This window comes from Falco punctatus, assembly GCF_963210335.1.
Source record: "Falco punctatus genome assembly, chromosome: 7".
In the NCBI taxonomy this organism is placed as follows: domain Eukaryota; kingdom Metazoa; phylum Chordata; class Aves; order Falconiformes; family Falconidae; genus Falco; species Falco punctatus.
This window is the reverse complement of record NC_137587.1, coordinates 23846783-23867358: the sequence shown is the minus strand read 5'-3', so window position 1 is coordinate 23867358 and position 20576 is coordinate 23846783. Positions and strand designations below refer to the sequence as shown.

The 20576-nt window shown below is 43.1% G+C and overlaps 1 protein-coding gene across 4 annotated transcripts in view; it reads left to right on the top strand.

The window, feature by feature from the left end:
* Nucleotides 1-20576, top strand: part of CAPN3 (calpain 3) — a 31593-nt gene that overhangs the window by 3944 nt on the left and 7073 nt on the right. The window contains exons 2-16 of one of the 4 annotated variants that reach the window (XM_080397709.1): nt 4854-4923; nt 6759-6877; nt 7511-7644; nt 8075-8243; nt 8885-9025; nt 11520-11603; nt 12001-12086; nt 12828-12905; nt 13364-13524; nt 14112-14281; nt 14937-14948; nt 16116-16324; nt 17017-17053; nt 18107-18124; nt 19270-19371. In XM_080397709.1, the coding sequence (XP_080253835.1) occupies nt 4854-4923; nt 6759-6877; nt 7511-7644; nt 8075-8243; nt 8885-9025; nt 11520-11603; nt 12001-12086; nt 12828-12905; nt 13364-13524; nt 14112-14281; nt 14937-14948; nt 16116-16324; nt 17017-17053; nt 18107-18124; nt 19270-19371 (1590 nt within the window). Of the gene's footprint in view, nt 1-4853; nt 4924-6758; nt 6878-7510; nt 7645-8074; nt 8244-8884; nt 9026-11519; nt 11604-12000; nt 12087-12827; nt 12906-13363; nt 13525-14111; nt 14282-14936; nt 16325-17016; nt 17054-18106; nt 18125-19269; nt 19372-20576 lie in introns of those variants that run through there. The other 3 variants (XM_080397706.1, XM_080397707.1, XM_080397708.1) reach the window with 3 other exon arrangements.

Sequence of the window (20576 nt, the reverse complement as noted above, 5' to 3'; positions counted from 1 at the left end):
AAAAAAAGCACAGTGTAACCTCAGACTTGTCTAATATAACTGAGCATCCACATATCCAGCCTTTGTTTTTGGGAAGGTTCAGACTTGAGGGTCTTTATCCCAAAGACATTTCTTTAAGCCACTCATTAACAAATAAGTTTGGAAGCTCTATACTTGGGTAGCAACAAGCTGAGGACTGTGTGAAGACTCAAAGTACAGTGCAACATCAAAACCAAAGCCACCTGTGTTGATACAAGTGTTCAGTTACCTGATGTGTCAGTGGTGCCAGCTGCAGGTAGAGCAAAGGAGATCCAGAGAGCTGCGGTCTGCACCTGCCGAGTGTTGGCATGCTGTGGGATCATAGATCCAGTCAGTCCTGACCCCAATAGAGATGGTTGTTCTGCCTGGGACACAGTGGGTTGGATTTATAGAGATCCTTGTGCTTTCTGTTACAAATGTGTTTGTTTTAAAACAAACCCTGTAATTCAGTTCAGTGCCGTACCCAGCAGGTCCCCGAAGAGGAGAGACTCACATTTAATGCTCTGTCACCACAACTGCAAAGTGAGACTTCTCTTGGGCACTGATGCAAAAGACATATCTGTTGGCACTGATCTCCGACTGACCCAGGGCTTCAGTGGGTTTTGAAACTCTAGGTTATATAGCAATGACAAGAGGACTTGTCTGATAATATTATATACACAAATAGCCACAATAGACGTGTTAACAGAACATAATAAACTCAAATGAATATATTTAATATAATGTCTATAATAAATAACCTAAAGGGCACATGTTTGTTGATTACCAATGCTATAACCAAGCCCTGGTGCCGGTGCGGTTCCTCAGCTGAATAGTGCTGCTTCGCTGCAGCTCCCCGCACACTGCGCTGGCATATGGAAAGGCTGGGAGTCTGCTTTTGTGCCTGGGGTTTGTGAGCACCCCACAGCAAGTCAGTCACAGGGATGACACTCCCCGGCTCCCTGGCTCCGAGCTGAGCTGCCCTTTGAGCCTGGCATGGGGAGCTCCCCTTCCCACGCGCGGGCTGTGAGGACCTGGGCTCTCCCCGCTTCCCCTGGCAATGGCTGTGATGTGACTCGACCCTTTCCCTCGGGGCTCCTGCAGTGCATTACCAAGGTGGTGAGAGGTGTCCAGCATCCCAGCCCAGAGCTACCCCTCGTTCTCATGCTTCTGGCCCTACCGGCTCCTCTCCCTGCTGTCGGTGCTACCTAGAGGTCAGGTCTTCTTCTGCCACCCCCGGAACGACTGGCCCCTGCTGCTGCAAGGGCAGCGAGGGCACAAGGGCTGGTCTTGTGCCTCCAGCGGGGGTGGCTGCTACACAGGGCAGCCGTGAGACTTGGCAGGGGGGCTGCGAGAAGGCCCCTGTAATTCCACTCAGCTAGTGAGTGCCATGCCACCACACGTATGTGCAGAGCAGACCTCCTAACAGTAAATCCATCCAGTGTTTCTGTTCAGAGTATGCACGAGCATGATTTAGGTACATAGAGGGGAACAAAACTCCCCCTCAGTTAATGCATAATATTAAATAATTTGCTCACCCATGGATAGTAAGAGGAGCCCAAAGAGCCGTTGTCACCTGCACCTGATTATATCCAGCCCGGAGCTGAGCTGTGCTCAGGTTTCTTAACAGCCTCCCACACCCAGGCTGCCTTCGGAGGCTTCTCTCAGCTGGGAGCAGGGATGAGGTTGCTGATCTTTGAGAGCTGAGAAAAAGTCTGTATTGTAACATAGTGCAGAGCATCGAGGGGTCCTGCAACAGTCCTCTTTGGAGCTAATGACATTAGGGCATTAATAGGATGGCTCTGCCATGACACTGTACTTTCAAATGCACCACTGTCATTGTCCCTGCTCACAGCCAGGAGGTCACAGCATTAACTGCCGAATTTAATGACTTGCCCATGGGGATACTCTCCATAGTAAGAAAATCAGCAGGAGGAGCTTTCTTTTCATAATGAATATAAATCAAATCAAGTCAGCAGACTAGTGGATTTTGCTTAGAATGAAAATGAACCAGATCATCTGCTGCACAGGTGCAAAGCTGTTTGAATTTAGTCGTCACAGAATGTGTGCTTCTGCAGGCAGTACTGCAATGCAAAGAGGGCATTTAGTGCCACCAAGGCAGGACTTTCAGATGAGGGTAATCCAACTCTGAAACTCTAAAACCAGCCTGGTATCTGACAACATCAAGCTCAGCCTTGAAGTGTGCAGCACAACCATTTAATAGCATGGTCCAGACCAAGAGAGGCCAAGGGAGAAACACAGGGCTACAAATTGTCTTAGGCAGACCAAAGAAAATTATTCTTCTACTTGATAGGATCAGTTTTTAGTTAGATCAGAGTTTAGTTAGAATGCTATAGTTTATTAACAGCAGTGTTTAAAGGAATGAATGCCTTTTGCTGTAACAATATAAGCTGACAGGAAGATTTTTCCTGACACAGAGGAAAAGCTACTGAAAAATATAATGAAGGTCAAATGTCATTTTTAGTTGCATGCTGTCTTTGCATTTTCCAGTGCTCCCTTCCAACTGACTCATATCTTATGCTCTGCCCAGAAAGCAGCGTGCAGGGTTTTCCTAGGACTCTGTCTCCTTTGCAGTAACTTTGACTCTTTGTAGTGAAATTACCATCTGAACTGAATCAACCTCGTGAAACCAAAGGTCCTTTGAATAGTAGCAAGGCAGTCTGAGGCACTCAGATCAGAGTCATGCAGATCTGGATGAATCACTGCATCAACAAAGTGCAATGTATTCTCTGTGATAACTCGACCTAAGAGGTGGAGAGCAATCCCTTGCTCAGCCAGGAAATCTGGAAGGACAGACCTGCCACCTGCACCTTCAACACCAGGTCGTCTCGCTCTGCTGAGTACTTTTCATCAGCCGTGGAAGACCTTGAAGCCTTTCCATGTAACTTTGACTGTACTCAGCACAACCAGCACAGTTTTGCAGATGAACGAGAGTAATACAATATTAGAAGCATATCCGCAGTGTACTAAGCACACCTGGCCACCACAAAAAAATGCAAGAAAAGCATTTCTGTCATAGCTAGATCAGTCCATATGACAACTTTATGATTCCCTTTGCATTCCTTTTCCAACCATCCTACAAAGCAAACAAGCCCAAGATGTAATAAATGGCTCTGAGGAGCGATCATTGCAGTACAGTTAATATTTGGAAACACTTAGACACCATCTAACTACCTTTATCTAAAACACAGCTTGCTGGATTTCAGAGCTTTTTACTTCAATAGAAGCAGGATCAAGCTAAAATACAGTAACAGAGGTTGAAAAAAACACAATCCGAAAACCTGGCATCTCACGGATAGTTTTCAAGAGAGCACCACAGCAATATGAGGAAGGATACTTTCAACAAAGCAAGCGTGTGGAAAAAAGCATGAAGGCATCTCAAACAGCTGCCTTGACAGAACTGGATCCCAGGACAGCTGACCGAAGCCCAGAATAACAGGACAATCCCTCCATTCCCTCCCTTGAGGCGAATAAGATGACTGCTACTGGGAGCTGGAAGCCGGTCTCTATCTGGCTATATGACTAATCCAAAAATTTACATCAAAGCAACTCTGCTGATTATTGTGAAGGAGCAAAGAAATGGGTGTAAGCCAAGTGAAACTACTAGAGCTGAAACATGAGTCTGGAAACATCCAGGGCTACCCGGATGATGTGAGAAAAAAAGTTTTAGACTGCAGCCAGCTGCCTGTACTGCCACACAAAAAATTGCCAGTTGTTTCTACTTTCTGCTTCCTACTCCAGCTCTGCCATCTTCCAGCAGATTGGGTTCTTGGACCACACTTTGTTCTCTTCCCTGTTCACAGCTGCTCAGGAAAGTGGTCCTGAGGTAGCAATATCTTTCTTTCTTACCCTCGCAAGAGATGGGTCCAGAAGTTGTGTCCTCTTTTCGTTCCCCATACCAAGTATTTGAGTATACGGGATGGGATAAAGCAGGGACTTTCTGCAAGAGAGGTTGTACCTGCTTCTTCCCCTGGCTTCCTTATATACTGTGGTTCTTTGTCCCATATAGAAAACGTTCTGTGTAACCCTGCAATAGTCCCACCTCTTCTGCTGGCAGCTCCTACATAGCCCTTCCCTCTCTACAGCAATTCCGTGATTATTTATGCCTGTACAGCATCTTGTGCCCATTCCGTACTAGTATAAACACTGATAAAGCCAATACATTGTTCTAATTGCAGGACAAAAGAAGACCTTCCTCTTCTCAGAGACAGATGATGTCTGTTTACATTTCTGAATACAGAGCTGGTAATTAAAAACGGCAACATGAGGAAAAGAATAAAATCTTGTAAACAGCAATTGTTTATTCCTGAGAATGAAAGACCTGATCCTGGGCAAATTTTAAGGAGGAGCATTACTGGGTCTCATTCCTGAGGAAATGCATTCTTCAGCTTTACTAATGCCCCAGCACACTATAGTTACTGCAAATTGGACATGTTAAACCTGCAGTCATTTTAAAATAATTTAATCTGGTCCCCTGGTGCTTTTTCCACTGACCTGCTCTCCTGTCCTCTCCAGTGTTTTTTTTCTTCATTATTGTGTAGAAAAATATTTTACCCTATTCTTCTCATTTTGATGCAGTGTTTGCACCCTGTGCAGAGGGAGCCCCCCAGGCTGGCTATTAGACCCTGTAGATACATGGAGAAAACTCCGGCTGAAGTCTGGAACACCCATATTCCAAAACATTTTCATAGTGAAACTCTGCAGCTGAAAACTGTCAGACATTTTGATACCCACAAAATATCCTATGGAAAACACCGTCCTAACACAGCCTAACTCTGGCAAACAGGTATTGTAATGCATGCTTTTCCTCTGATACATCCGTTTATATTTTGCAGGAAATCTGTGAGAATCCACGGTTTATTATTGGCGGAGCCAACAGAACAGATATCTGCCAAGGAGAATTAGGTATGAAACTCCTATTTCAACTCTGCACTTTTTATAGTCTACATCATAGTTTAGGTCTCAATTTTCTTTTGCTTCCAAGGTGATATTTGAAATCCTCTGTCTCAGTGTACCACTACACATCTAGCAATTCCTTCTCCCTATAGCGGATCATCGATATCAGCCTAGTAACAATCTAGGGAAGAACTTGAAGACAAGATACTTTACAGGGTGGTTTGCTTTTAATGAACTAATAAGTGCGTTATAAAACACTGTTTAGGCTTTCAGAAGAGACAAAATTAGTTAAGACAAGCATAAGAGATAAAGAGGAGTTATTTGACTGAAAGAAAAATCTAATCAGCTACTGTTGTATTTTTTCAGGTATTTAGACCTGTTATTTCCATACAGGAGCTTCTGAATGCCTCCAGCTAAGTGTGCCTTGTACTCAAGGACAACCTCTATATTGAAGACCTTAATCTCAGATGGTCAAAGATACTTTGATATAGAGGGCCACTACTTAGGTACAAGTGATGCTTCTGCAACAGCTTGTCTACACAGTGCTCACCTGCACTGCTTTGTAAAGTCGTTCCCCACTCAGCTTCCCCACATCTTTCATGGTTTTATAACTTCTCCTCTGGTATTTTTCCTAAGCTAATAGATCCTAATGTGAGTTAATCTTTTCATTTAATTGTTGTTCTGTGCTTCTGACTGTCCTCATCACCATCCCGGTACTTTTTCTGTTTGTTTGTTTGTTGTTTTTTTTTAAATTTATTTAAACTGCCTTTCTTTTTGAGGTGACTCACAGTTGCCAAGGTGTGGGCACAATGAATTTACATGCATATTTTCTCTTCTATCTTCTATTCCTTTCCCAACTACTCATAACATGGTTTACCTTTTTTGACTTCTGATGAATATTGATAGTTTAGAAAACTCCTGGTCACCGTGGCCCCCACATCCTTACTAATGGGAAATAGGTAACTTAGGAGGTACTGCCATATGTATAGCGTTGGCTTTCCAATATATATGCATATATGTATTTCTATATGTTTTATCATTCCACCAGTTTCACCAATTTATTTTACAACTTCCTGCAATCAGGTTTAGTTTTCACTGCCTTGTGTAATTCTCTCACCCCACTCATTCACACTGCCCAGGCAAGCTTACCCTATAATCTCTCTTAAAGTAGCAGCTAGGAGGTTTTAATTAAGAGTTGAGGCAACATTTGCTGAACATAGAAGTACTATAGGAGAAAGCCATGTTCCCCAGGCTCCCACAGAGGCAGCAAATTTGTGCAAGCGTCTGAAGGAGGAACTGAAAAGCACTAAAGGGGACAGTGTTTACAACAGTGCAGGGACAGATTCAAAAAGAGGAAAAAGCATCAGAGCAATGAAGCAGGAAAGAGGCCCCACAGAATAATGGTTGGGACAGTGGTTTATCTTGAGAGCAGAACATGAAAACTGAGACACTGAAACTCAGCTGTGCAGAGCTCCACCTGTGAAAGAGCCCTCTTTCAGCTGGTCTCTGTCCTAATGGACAGCTTGGAAGGATAACTAATGCAGGAAGTCAGATGGGCATTCACATGGAACAGTGTTCATCAGATTTTAGGTTTTTTCCTAAAGTACAGGGAACATCATCTATTTAACAGCTGTGTACCTAGCCATGAATGATGCCAACAAGCATTGCCAGAGCACAAATAAAGTGCTAAAGTACTGCAGAAAACATGGAGAAGAGCCCTCTCCTGAAAGGCGACAGCATGCATTACTGAAAATGAATGTGTCACTTTGCAGTATCTCACGTTTTCCCTTCGATTGTAGTTGTTCTATCCCTTCATTTTGTCTGCTGCTTTTGCTCCTTTGCAGGTGACTGCTGGTTCCTGGCTGCCATTGCTTGCCTGACACTGAATAAAAAACTACTCTGTAGAGTCATACCTCATGACCAGTCCTTTATACAAAACTATGCTGGCATCTTTCACTTCCAGGTGAGTGCCTTCATCTAGCAGGAAGGGAAGGTATTTACCCAAGAGAGAGCTCAGCTCTCAGCATGCTCTTCCCTCTTGCTTCTCTGCCCTTTGGAAGCATGAGCCGCAATGGAGAAGGAAGAGGGACTGAATTGCCTCACCCCAAACTCTTCCAGGAGGGCAGTCACAGAAGGGCCAGCCCGTACAAGCAATTAGGGAGCATTAACCCACCAAGGAAGCATTTGCAGATCGCTGCGTCCTGCACATAAGGGATAGCAACAGGTGCCCGGTCCTGCCTCGCTGCTCAGATGCGGCACTATGGCCAGCACAGACACGTGGGCAGTTGGGAAGAGCATCTATCTTTAGACCCACAAGCAGCTGGTCTATCAAAAACAAGTTATTGAAGAACCGCTAATTCAGGAAAGATTGACTGCTTCCCACATTTCCCTTGGCTCTCATAAGACACCTCTCACTGTCCCGCAGGCATTGCCCAGGGGAATTCAGTATGGCTGCCTCCCTCCCGATAGCCATCACTTTTTGCCACGTTAAGAAGTTAATTTCCACATTTCTCCTTTCTCAGCCTGGCTTTTCAGCCAGGCTCCCCCTGCCTGCACCAAGACAACCGAGGGTTTTTTTCTGTTTGCCTTTATTCAGTTCTGGCGCTACGGAGACTGGGTGGACGTCGTCGTCGATGACTGCTTACCCACATACAACAACCAGCTGGTCTTTACGAAGTCCTCCCAGCGTAACGAGTTCTGGAGCGCCCTCCTGGAAAAGGCCTATGCAAAGTAAAATGACCAGCTGGACCATGTCAGGCTCCCTGCCAAAACTTCGGCTGGGGAGGTGGTTAAACCGCTGTGCACAAGACTTACAACGAGCATGTAGAGAGGCTCTGAACATACCACTGCTTTTCCCATACATTCTCATGCCTCAGAATTGGGGATGGGATAAAGCATATTTTCTAGGGAGGGGGTTGCTACTCATTCAGAGGTCTACATTTCATTGTCAGTATGTCTTCTTTTTGTTTGTTTGATGTGTGCAGGTGGCATATTTTGAAACTTTTATCTTGTGGGTTACCAAACAGATGGGTTGGGGGTGGGAGGTGTTTAGTATGCGGTTTTACACATCTATGTTTATAAACACACAAGATAGATATAAATATATAGGCAGGTATCTTTATCTGTGTACAAGAGGATCTTTTTCTTTTCTCTTTCCAAGACTTCATGGATCATACGAAGCTTTGAAAGGAGGCAACACCACCGAAGCCATGGAGGACTTCACCGGAGGAGTCACAGAGTTCTATGACATAAAGGATGCCCCTAGAGATATCTATAAAATCATGAAACATGCCATTGACAGAGGATCTCTCATGGCCAGCTCCATTGATGTGAGTCCACATGAACTTTGCAGATGAGCCATAAGAAATGGTACAGGAGAGTGACCCCTCCGTCCATAATCAAATACATGCCACCTTTTGCAACTGCTTGGTTTAGTCCACGTAGCGAACATCCATTCCTAGGAGATCAAGTAATCTCCACTAGACACCACCCATTAGCAAACAGCAAGCATGAAAAAGGAAATGAACAGAAGCATGGAGGTGGAGAGAAAGGATGCAATCAGCAAAACCAGCACCCCCCGCCCTCAGTGCCCTCACCCAGTAAAATGAGGTTAGTATGGGGGTGCTGCAAATCTGTTAAGACACAAATTGTCATGTCAAAGATGCTAAGTGTGCAAACAATTAGGAAATTAACCCTTTGATTGCCAACACAGCCTCAGATTGTCTTAATTTATCATTGTAAATTTAAAAGTAAAAAAAAATAATTTTGATAAGCATTATGGAGCATGACATTGCAGTAAAGGCAAGAGAACAACCAGTGCTATCAGCCACTGTAGATAAGTATGGACATAATGAGAGAGAAGAGAAATTATCTAAACTATCTTTTACCACTCATCTTTCTTGTATCATTTCTTTTCCCTCTCCCTGTCTCATCTCTCTGCATGATACTTCTCTCCTGTTGTCTGTACCAGGATAACCTAGGCTTTTCCTATGGATCAGCTCCTCGAAGCAACATTGGGGAACTGATTGCTCGAATGGTGAAGAATCTAGAAAATGCGCAGATGACTCACTCCACTATAGACTACCATGGGACAGATGAGAGGCCAGCCTGGGTTCGTATATCTCCAGAAGTGGTTGACTTCACAGTGTTTTTATTTACAAACAGTTAGCGAAACGTATCACCTATGCTTTTGAATCATTATTTGGCTTCACTGAATTATCCCAACACTAAAGACCTGTTCTTATGGATGCTATTTGACATATGTTAAAAGACTTCTGTGCTTTCAGACACAGTGACTGATACTGGAGTGCTTTGCTGACACTGAGGCAAAGGGCTGTTGGCTTGTGGGACGAGCTTATAATTTCCAGAACAGGAAATGATTAGTGGATTTTATCAAGTCCCTCGCTTGCAAAGGGTGGAGAAAACAAGAACATTAAAATATTAGAGCAGAACAAGATCCCTGAGCATGTGGGGAATGTGAAAGAAAGAAAAAGCAAACTCTGCATGGCTCTCACTCCCGGCACAAAAGTACTTGGTGACTTATTTTGAGACAGAGTGCTATGAGCTCTGCCCACAAGTGGAAGGGAGTCTGTTCTCAGGATGCTCCTTTTAGATTACTGCCATTAAGATCCTCATTTAAAACACCTAACAAGGAAAAGAAAAAACATGTAGAATTTTATATGTGTGGTGAAATACAAAGTAACTCCAACATACCTAAGTATCTAGGAAAATAAAGAGAGGGATGTTAAAACCATTTAAGAAAAATTCCAAACAGGTAAACCTAAAAACTTTCAAATCTGTAGAGGGACACATTGCTTTCTCCTTCTCCCCATCAGGCAGCTGTGACACCTTGCCCTTTAGGGAGCTGCATTTCCATGACAATGAAATTATGTCTGCTGTATACACTTACATACACTTTAGAGAGGGACAAAGCAAACAAAAAGCCTCCGCAATTACATCATCTGAAACTTTTGGTTGTGCAAACTGTCTTCTGTATTTGCAGCAGAAATAGTTGATTTTTCCTCTTTCGACATTCGTATTTAGTCTTCCTAAAAGATTGAAATGGTGTAATTCTTCAGGAAAGCTGAGTGTGACTGTCTCATTTTGCAAGCACAGCTGCCCAAATCACCCATGTTTTGGGGGGAATTTCCTCCCCAGTGCCTGTCCACTGAACGAAGGTTGCAAAACTCTTTCTATAGTTGCTGTCCCCATAGCCATTGTGCTGCTGGTTATTACACATTCTGAGCCATTACCAGAGAAAAAAATCATGACTCTCTATGAAAAGAGGCAGATAGCACAGGCTTCAGAAGTGCTTCTGAGAAGTTGTCCAGAGCACCAGCAGAAGTTAATGTTCTTAAACAGAAAAAACAGAAAGGGGTTCTGGTAAGTAATGATGGCAACAATGTGAGTAGAAATGAAGAAAAAAGGAAATAGATATGAGGTTCTAGGCACAAAAAGTATGGAAACAGGAGCAAGGGGGGGGGGGGGGGGGGGGGGTAAAAAAAAAAGAAAGAAAGAAAGAAAGAGGAGCAGAAAGGAAACAGCCAGGATGTATTTGGGTGGAATCCTCCCTGTGCAAGCTCAGAATGTACCTGTGTGACTAGTAATTCTCCGTTTCCAGCTATGCCTTTCTCATGCCCTCAGATGTGTCAAGAAGGGATGGCAGGTTTACTGGCAGGGCTTTGCAGTCACCTTTTGGTGACAGACATAATGAAGGAGGGGTCCATGGTCCCCACACACTGTCAGAGCCCTCCCATCCCACTGATCTCAGTGTTTCTCTTACAAGTACAGAGGACTGTGTGCACCTGCCATCTTGCTCTTGACTCTTTATCTCAGAGATAAATAGTATTCTGAGATTTGCAAATTAAAAAAAAAAAATCCTCAGGCACACTAGTAGTTGATTACCAAGACAGCAAGTGTATTTGCACTTGAGCAATACATTGCTGAAGAAAGCTATGCCTGTCCTGAATGTCAGCTGGAAAAAGATTCATTCATGATTTTTTAAAAAAAAATATGGAATAAAATGTATATTTCCACAGGAAATTAATTTTTTTGAAAAATAGTGTAAGTTAGTAGGGACAATATATTAAATAGGGTGTTTTAATGTCATTGTGGTAAGATAGCAGCCGTGTGTAAAGATGAAAACATTCTTCTAAGTGTTGATCTGCTCTGATGTTTCCAGTTAATATGCAATAGCCTTACCAAGCCAGACAAGAATATACTACCCCAGATATGGCTGAGGAGTCCCACTAATACAAAATCTGATTATTTTGATTAAGCATGCTATATACTAGCATGTTATAAGTGCACAAAGCAGTGACCTACACAAAGGGAAAAAACAAATCACAAAATGTCCTTTCCAACTGATATTATTAACTTTTTCCTTTTTTAGTTCATGCTTCACTCCTTTATGATACCAACAACGTTAATTCTGTGGGCATGAAGCTTGGCCACCTTGGCAAATGCAAAGAAGAGGACAAGATAAAAAAATCTGTCACCTGAACGGTGTCACTGTCCCTCCAAAAGCCCTGAGTGGCAATACCTGCTTTAGAGCACCTGGCTGAGCTTTGCATGACTCTTATGAGTTTTTATGTTGTGTTCAACAGACCATAGTGCCAATGCAGTACGAAACCCGGATGTCTTGTGGGCTTGTCAAAGGCCATGCCTACTCTGTCACAGCCGTGGAAGAGGTACGTACAGGCCCTTTCCTCCAGCTATGGGGAACCGTGGTCTACATGGCCTAGTACCATGCATGTCAGCAAACCTATTGAGCAGGGAAAAAAAAGCAAAACAAATTATAAGCTAAGGAAACAAAATTACTATTTAAAGAAATGAAAGCCTCATGGGGAACTAAACCTATCCAAGTTTTGGCTTTCTGGGGAGATGGATATTCCACCGCTTGGGCAAAGGTGGCCACATCCAGCCACCTCCTGGTCTTACAGCCTTCCCCGACTCACCCCAAGCAGGTCAGGCTGGGTGATGGCCCAGGAAAGCACCATCACTGGAGGGGCTGGTATCAGTGATTTGACAGGCAGAATGTTTCCTCTTGAAGCTACTCTCAGTCTATTCTTGTTCTTTTTCAATTAGACAACATTTAAAGGGGAAAAAATACGTCTGGTAAGGCTGAGAAACCCCTGGGGGCAGGTGGAATGGAACGGACCTTGGAGTGACAAGTGAGTAAAACAGTACTCCATGTGATTTGGGGGAAAAAAAAAATGCAACTTTATTTGCCCTTATGCAGCTTGTGCATGGCATGACCCTAACATTTAATGATGAGGTATCTGATTTGTCTTTGCTGTCATTTTGACACATGCACTCTGAAGGCGATCATAGCTGAGCACTTAGCTGAAACTGTAAAAAGAAGAGTACCTAAAAAAGATGTTGAGGGGCTTCAATCAATGAAAATTCAGAGACAGACCATTCTAGTGGCACAGTCAATCTGATTTTACTGTCTAGAAAGTTCAGCAATGTCCATTTTCAGAACAAGATGTGACAGTGGAAAGATCTGTTAAGTTATAAGAGAACTGGATGAAGCAAGATGTCAGTACATAGCAAATTTGGATAAAGCTTCTCATTAGGTCTTACAGAAAGGAATTTCAACAGCTACTCCAGCAATAAGTCTGCAAACACTTCTTTTCTTCAAGCTAATAAAATGAACTCAGTTCAGATTTCTGAGAGCTGCTAAGAGGAAGTCTGAAGGGGAGAAGGAGGGCAATTGCTTCTTTAATCTGGGCATGTGGAGAGGAGGGTAGCATTGAGAACAACAAACGGTTGCAAGACTCACAAAGAAAATATTATATGGATGTAGCAAGATGACTCTTGAATTTCTACTCTACAAGGCTTACAGTGAAGAGTAGAAATCTTCATGAAAACTGAATTGCAAATCATAATCTAACTTGTTTACTCCTTTGAAGGTCAGAGGAGTGGAACTTCATTAATGAAGAAGAGAAAATCCGCCTGCAGCACAAGATCGTCGAGGATGGCGAGTTCTGGTGAGAATATCAGTTAAAAACCTGTGCTTCTCTAGGAGATACGCAACCATAGCAAAAATGAATCACACTGCACTACTTAAATCTGCTAAAACTATTGCAGTAATCCCTGTTTCCCTTCATATTCTAAATAAGTCCTACTCTGCAATCCACTCATTCTCCCACCAGGGTTTACTAAGTACCACCAGCACAGTCCTAATTAGGCCACACTTCCACAAGCTCTCCATCACCCTTCCTATGTACCATTCTCTCAGCTCAGATTCCCCCAATTTGGAGCTGCACCCACATTAACTGGCCAACCAGTGGGCCAAATGCATCAGAAAATCATGGTACTCCCACTGCAAACTTGCCCTAACAGTGCCAGCATCATTGGTCACCCTCTGCCACCTCACCAGGATCTTTCAGACAACCAACCCACCATGTAAATCCATCCGGGTTCAGTTTCCCCTCAATTCCTCCAGGATATCATTTGAAGATTTCATGAGGCACTTCACAAAACTCGAGATCTGTAACCTCACACCTGATACTCTGGAAGCCGATAAACTCCAGACCTGGACTGTGTCAGTCAACGAAGGGCGCTGGGTGAGAGGCTGCTCAGCTGGAGGCTGCCGCAATTATCCAGGTAAGCAATGGGTCTTGAGAGATACAGCCTCTTTGGTGGGGTCTGTGTTAGATCCCACGGGCTGTCATACCACAGCCTCATCAGGGCTCAGCCATAGGGAAAGCCTTGCTTCCCCAGTGGATAAGGTACGTGAATTTGTGGCTGGTAATCTTCTATGTTTGTGACAGCACTTCACAAGTGCAAAAGGCAGGCCTGGCAAAGATAAATCATTCTAATTTTTCTATTATCTAATGATAATTATTTTCTAATATCTAACGATATTAGAAAATAATCGTTCTAATACTTCACAGTGCAACAGTTACACACTAACAGATTTCACTTGGGAAATCCACTTTCTGATAGTTTTAGGTGTTTTGGAAGTTTGTCAGATGTCAGTTCTTCATTTTATATCCTCCTTTGCTGTGCAGTTTTGTTAGAACTATGTAAAATCCATAACATGTTAAAAAAGAAATACATGCATTAGCCCAGTTTTAACCTTTCCCTCAGGAGCCACAGGCTGGGAACATAAAAGTTCTCTTTGGTAATGAGTATCATTAGAAAACTGAAGCTTTATGTGTTTGCTTTGGGTTGTCATTGGGATTTCACAGATACATTTTGGACCAATCCCCAGTACCGCTTGAAGCTCCTGGAGGAAGATGATGATCCTGAGGATGAAGAGGTTGTCTGCAGCTTCCTCGTCGCACTGATGCAGAAAAATAGGAGGAAAGAACGCAAGCTGGGAGCCAACCTGTACACGATTGGCTTTGCCATCTATGAGGTACCAGCTTTAGACTTTGTTCTTTGCACCATGGTTGCAAATCCTGACAGTATGCATTCACCAAGAGAGTCACTGAATCATTCAGCCTGATTACATCAACTGCAATTTTTACTTTGCGAGGAAGTCAGGGAAAATGGAGGAGAGGAGGGAAATTCAAGGCTTTGTAAGCATTCAAACTCTAGTAACCTCAGGCTTTACTCCATCTATAAGTAACAAACTTTTCAGGCTTTTATAGTGACTTAATGCCAGGTTTTAACATATTCTTCCCCATATATTCTCCAATCTCCCTTTCATGCTTGCTGAAACTAAGCATTTCATTGGCAGAATAGTGTAAAAAAGGAAACAGACATCCATAATGCATACGTAGCAATTAACCTCTGTCCCTGCTATCAACTTCATGAAGAAGTCAATTTACCCTGTCCCTTGCACATATTTAGTTCAGACCTTAGTGGATCTCATGTAGATCCCAAGAAATCTAGAAAAGAAGAGAGAAATTAATTATTTATTTTAAAATTAATTTTTAATTAATTAAACTTGGAGCAGTTTAATTACTGGCTGTGTCCCCAGAAATCTATGTGAACACTCTTGTGTGTGATCTACAAACAAGTGGAGTTGCCCAGCGGCTATGACTGTTTCTTCTCCGTTTCTCCCGCAGGTGCCCAAAGAGGTATGAACAGAACGGAGGCAGCCTGACATCTCGGTGTATGCTCACAGCTAGTGTTACTGTTGTGCCTGTCTGTAAGTCAGCAGGAAACCGCCCGGTCAAGTTTGTTTTCAGGGATGTAACAGAAGTGAAACTGCTAACCTTACTACTTCGAGTGTTTATTTGTAACACTTCACCAGCAATTTTTAGTTCCTTCTCACCCACACCTGATTTTCACTTGCACCTTTTCCTCAGTCCTTCTTTTCTAGCCGGTATGAGACCCAGCCGTGGCTTGCAGGGCTGGTCAGTGAGCCTGTGCTGCAGGAAGCGGTGTCAGCAAGCACTTTGCCTTTCCACCCCATGCAGAACCACCCTAAACCACTTCCATTTCCTCCTGCAAATAATGCCAGTGGACTATATCCTGCAGCCACAGAGTTTCCTCATTAGCATTAGTATTTGTTTGGAAAATCAATGGTATTTTCAACCATTGAAGAAAATGTATTATAAGTACACAGATTTAAGGTTTTCTGAGCCTGCCAGCTGTGAATCTTAGGTGTCACAAGTTTTGCAAACAATCTCACCTGAAGGCAATGTTACCTGGAAAACATGAAGATAACAGTCTGAATGTTGTCCTTGCTGACTATTTTACAGGTGGTTATTTCTGCAGAAAACAGCCTGCAAGCGTTCTTAGCCCACAATTCTTGACTTAATGGTCGTATGTGAACCAATGCAATGTACCATGTTTCTTCAGCAGATACAGAATCCATGGTTCATCCAGGCAAGGGCAAGTTCCCACTGCAAACACCTTCACCTTACCACACTGCATGTAGGAGCTTGCATATACCATACCTTGCCATGCCACCCTCCAAGGAAAGTAGATGAACTTTGGTTACACACAACTTAACATCTAACAAAACAGCCAGATAAAAGTGCCCACACAGCAGAGGTCAGCCAATGCTCTGCAGGTGGGTCCTGAGGCAGCCCTCAGAAGCCAACTAGACCTAGCCAGTAGCTACTTAAAGGTGACAGACTCCGTATCTGTTACCAGGTACCATCCCTTGACAGCTCCCTGCTTGCTAAGCTGCTGCTTCATTTGTGGTTTCTGTCCCAACTATGTACTGCCCGCGTAACAAGCCACCTGGGGAATGGGTAAGACTTCCTTGAAGACAAATTGACTTATTTGTTCTGCAGATGCATAGTACTAAGCACCACCTGCAAAAGGACTTTTTCCTCTACAATGCCTCCAAAGCTAGAAGTAAAACCTATATAAACATGCGAGAAATCTCTGAGCGCTTCCGGTTACCACCCAATGAGTATGTCATCATCCCGTCAACATATGAACCCCATCAGGAGGGAGAATTCATCCTGAGGGTCTTCTCAGAGAAAAGAAGTCTTTCAGAGTAAGTTGCAGATTCATTTATCTGGCCATAAAGGTGGAGGTGAGCTTGCCAGTCTGCTAAAGTCATGTTTCCAGTTTGCTACATACACCCTGCTTGTAATTTTCTTAACCTCACTAGAAACTCCAAGCTGCAAACTCATTTCCCAGGACTTCCCGTATAGTCTAACAAGATCCTGCTTTGAATTGTCTTCGGAGAAGCTTACTACTTGCAGAACATCCTTTGTAAACATACCATTAGCCATTTTTAATAATGAAAGTGAACCTCTTTGGGGGTTTTTTGCTATATGCCACTGGCTGAAATTTTGGCCAGACAGATCGTTGAAGCAGATCTAATTTCAGTCATGAATGAAACACAGAAGTAGGTAGTTCTTTTCTATCCTGCTCTTCAACTAGTTCCCAGCAGCTAGTGTGACTCTACTTAAGCCAAACAGCTCCTGGTTTAGTCCCAGCTGTCAAAGTTCAGTGTTATCTAGGCTCTTTAGAGGAGTAAGCGCTTCTGGAAGTGGTACTTGGGATGCTCAGCTCAAACTGGGAAAAAGCTTCATCTGGAGCCTGCAGCTGTACTGCTTGGAAGCCAGCCCACACCGCTGGCTGTTTGGAAAGTTCAAGTGGCTGCTTACAAATCAGCTACAGAAACAAGCAACGTTGGTAACAGTCACTTTCCTGATTTATTTACTTTCTGCTTTCTTCTAGGGAGGCTGAAAATATGATTGAGGCAGAACGTCCATCGGTAAGTACTGTCCTGAGCCTCTTCCATACATGAACAGGGGTAGGGAGAGGAGGAGCATCACATCTAGGGAAACCTACAGCAGAAAACCATTTTGCAGCCACATGGCAGCTCCTGGAGCATAAATTCCCACTTTTTTTCTCATCAAGATACTTCTATTAACACTTTATATACACTATTTGCTGATTTGGTCAGACCAAAATCTTTTACCAGGTTTGAAATCTGCTCCTGACATAAAGCAGCTGGATGCTAAGTACTGCCTTTGCCTCATCAGTGAGATTATTCATTTACTAGGGGAGACCTAATTGTGCTCCAAGATATTTTGTGTGAGAAATCAGCATTGCACCTAATTAAAAAAAAAAAAAAAAAGTGCTTTGTTTTGAAGTACATGCTTTCTGGAAAGGGATCTTAATGATACTCTGTTCCAACTAGCATCCATGACAAGCTCTAACTTTATCCTGGGGTTTTATACATCTTTGTGGGAATATACTAGATTATATACAGCGTAATTAGTTGGGGGTGGGGAAGGAGGAAATCAGAGGAAATGCTCTCGCACAGAGTTGAGCTCATCAAACCTTGCTCAGAAGTGTTCCCTTTTCATTTACTGTTGTGATAACAAAGTATCTGTCCAGATCTGATGGAATTTCATTGCCATTTCAGATAGCATTGACGTGTGGGCAGAGAAGCCCAATTTCCAGTGCATTGACAGGTGGGGAAAAAGAAAAGGAATAGTCAGGGGTAAATATACAATAGAAATTTTACTCAAGCAGACAAAGCCCCAGATGAGATGGGACACTGTTTTGCTATAGTTTCTGCAGTTTCTGTCCTTCAGCATGCAATTTCTTGGTGGGAGCATTTTCCCTAATTTTTTGAGATTTGAAAATTGTGAATACAGGAAATGGGGGAAAAAAGTATGAATATAGGAACAAGAAAAATAAATGTCAGAAAGGGCAATAGAAAAAAAACCCTGTCGTTAGCTCTGCATAATCTAGGTAAAAACTGTAATTCTATTTAAAGACACATTAAAAAAAATAATAATTGTCTCTTTTTGTACAGAAGAAGAAAAAGGGCAAGGTGAGTACTTGTGCAATGTGCTGAGTGCCAGCAAGGCAAAGAGCATGCGCAATGCATGCAGCAGAAGCAGAGTTCCTTGTTATTGTGATTTCTGTTCATCTGGAAACTGACCTCGTTAATGAAGTGCACAGGGTAAGAGGTCATTTGCAGGCAGCAAAGATTTTATCTTTCTACGCTACATTGTAATGAAATAGCATTAGCATCATATACCCCTCTCACTCAAGGGGTGGGGCAAAAGGGTAACAGAAACTTTTTAGCTTTATAAGCTTGATCCTCTGGGTTGCTCAAACTGCCCTTCCTTCCTGCCCCTTCACAAGCACCCCGACACAGCATTCGGTGAAAAGCACCCCTTCTCCAGACACGTGCCCTCACATTTGCTTTCTATTGCCTAATGCAGCTAACTCCTCTTTCCTGAGGAGTAGCTACATTTCCTCTTTCCTCACCAAAGTCCAGGATTCTCCTTTTGATTGTACATGACACATTTAGGACCTTGAAAATGTAATTAGACATTTCAATCTCCACACAGGCTGCCTGCAATTCATACTCTATGGTAACAGATTCGCATCTTGTAGCAGCTTTCCCTGTTTTAAATGCACTAAAACAGAACAATTGCATGTGGCTCCTTACAGCTGACTGCTTCAAGAATTAATACAGAGAAAGCACATATGCTTTGCATAACTAACAGGCTCCTACACAAATAGTCCCTTTCTGTGTAGGATTCCAATCCTGGGTTTTTTCAGTGCTACTGTCCGTCATAGAAAGGGTCAAGTTCATCAGTTTAACTGAGAATTGATAATCTGTGAGGCTTATTTTGCAGGGGTGGTGATGATGGGGAGACCACACAACCCATTTAAACAGTTAATGGTTACTTGCTTTCTGAGAAGGAAAGCTAGAAACAGATTGCACTATTTTGCAAAAAGGCTTTTGCAGCTGTTTTAGCATGAGGAGAGCAGTAATTTCAGAAATTCCTCTGTCTTTTTCTTTTATTCCCAGTTCTAACTTCCCTGGTCACATTCTCGAGGACAGGAGCTGTTGCTGCATGTGCTTTACCACTAACTGGTTGTCACCAAATATTTCTTGTGTCACCTCCCAATATTTCTTGTGTAATTTCCATTTTTCTTTTGCTTTCTTCCTTCTTCTTCTAGCCTATCATCTTTGTTTCTGACAGAGCAAACAGCAATAAGGAGCTGACAGCAGATGAAGATGCTGGCAAAGATGGTGAAAAAAACAATCTAGATGAGAAAAAGGTTTCTGCAGCAAGTGGCAAAGGGGAAAATAGGGCTTGGTCTCACTAACATGAAAGTGGCTGGGTAGAGGACAGGAATGGGGCAAAGAAGTGTCCTAAGATACTTAGCAGCTTTTCATCAAATCTTACCATAACTTGCATCTGGTTTATGTGGATCTAATGAGCATGAGCGAACAGAGACTACCCCTTCAGTTATTTAACACCTGTGCTGGAGGATTTAGTCCATTGAAAACATTTCCTGGTTGCTCTCTCATACAAGGATCCCAGCTGTGAGAGATCCCTTCACCACGAGCAACACAGTTCAATTCACTCTTGCTCAGCCCCTTACGTGGTACCCGCTTTACACAGGGCACATGCATAAATTGCACTCAAGGGGTTTCAGGAGCTTCTGGCAATGATCACAGCCTCTCCCCATTACAAATTACGCATCCCTATAGCAGTTCCTGTTTGGCAGAGGAGAAAAGGATGAGTAAACCCAGGAGCTACTGCACCCCTCCTCTTTTCTCTCACTACCAGAAAGGAGGAAAGCAGCGTAGCAAAATTCAGTTTCTGCCAACAGGTGGGTGAGGGACACAAGATGCAGCAGCCAGCCTGTGTCCAGGCTTGGGGCATCTAGAGGCATGGCTGGAGTGTCTGATTGCAGGGAGTGTGCTTTTCTGCTACATGACTGCCAAAGCGTGCAGGTGGTGAAACGTGAACCAACCTTAACTTTTCTCAAATGAAAATAAGAACTAACTTACGAAATTAATTTTACTTTGTTACACACAATTCCTGTAATAAACTATAGTTTCCTTTTTCAGTACCAGCCTCAGAGTTCAGGCTTGCTCTTTGCATGTGTCTGAGAAAGCTTCACTTTTGCTTTCCTGTCTCCTGTGCCCCTTCTCTCCAGCAAGGGGCCTCCCGCATTACAAAGAACTCTCACGCCCAAGTCTCTCTGGGCAATTCAAAGCCTACAGGGTGGCTATGGAGCAGATATGCCTCTTCTGCTCCAACTTCTCCTTTGCAATGTTTTGAAACAAAAAAATTAAAAGACAAATATCTGTCAGTGAAAGTAATCATTTAGCTCCTTCCAAGAGAAAGGAGAGCAATGGGATGAAGTTAACTACTCAGCAGTTTTGCCAAGGAACACATTTAACCAAAAAAAGGTGAAAGGAACAGGAGGACAACCCATCCCACCAAAGATCTCTAGATTCACAAAGAGGTTCC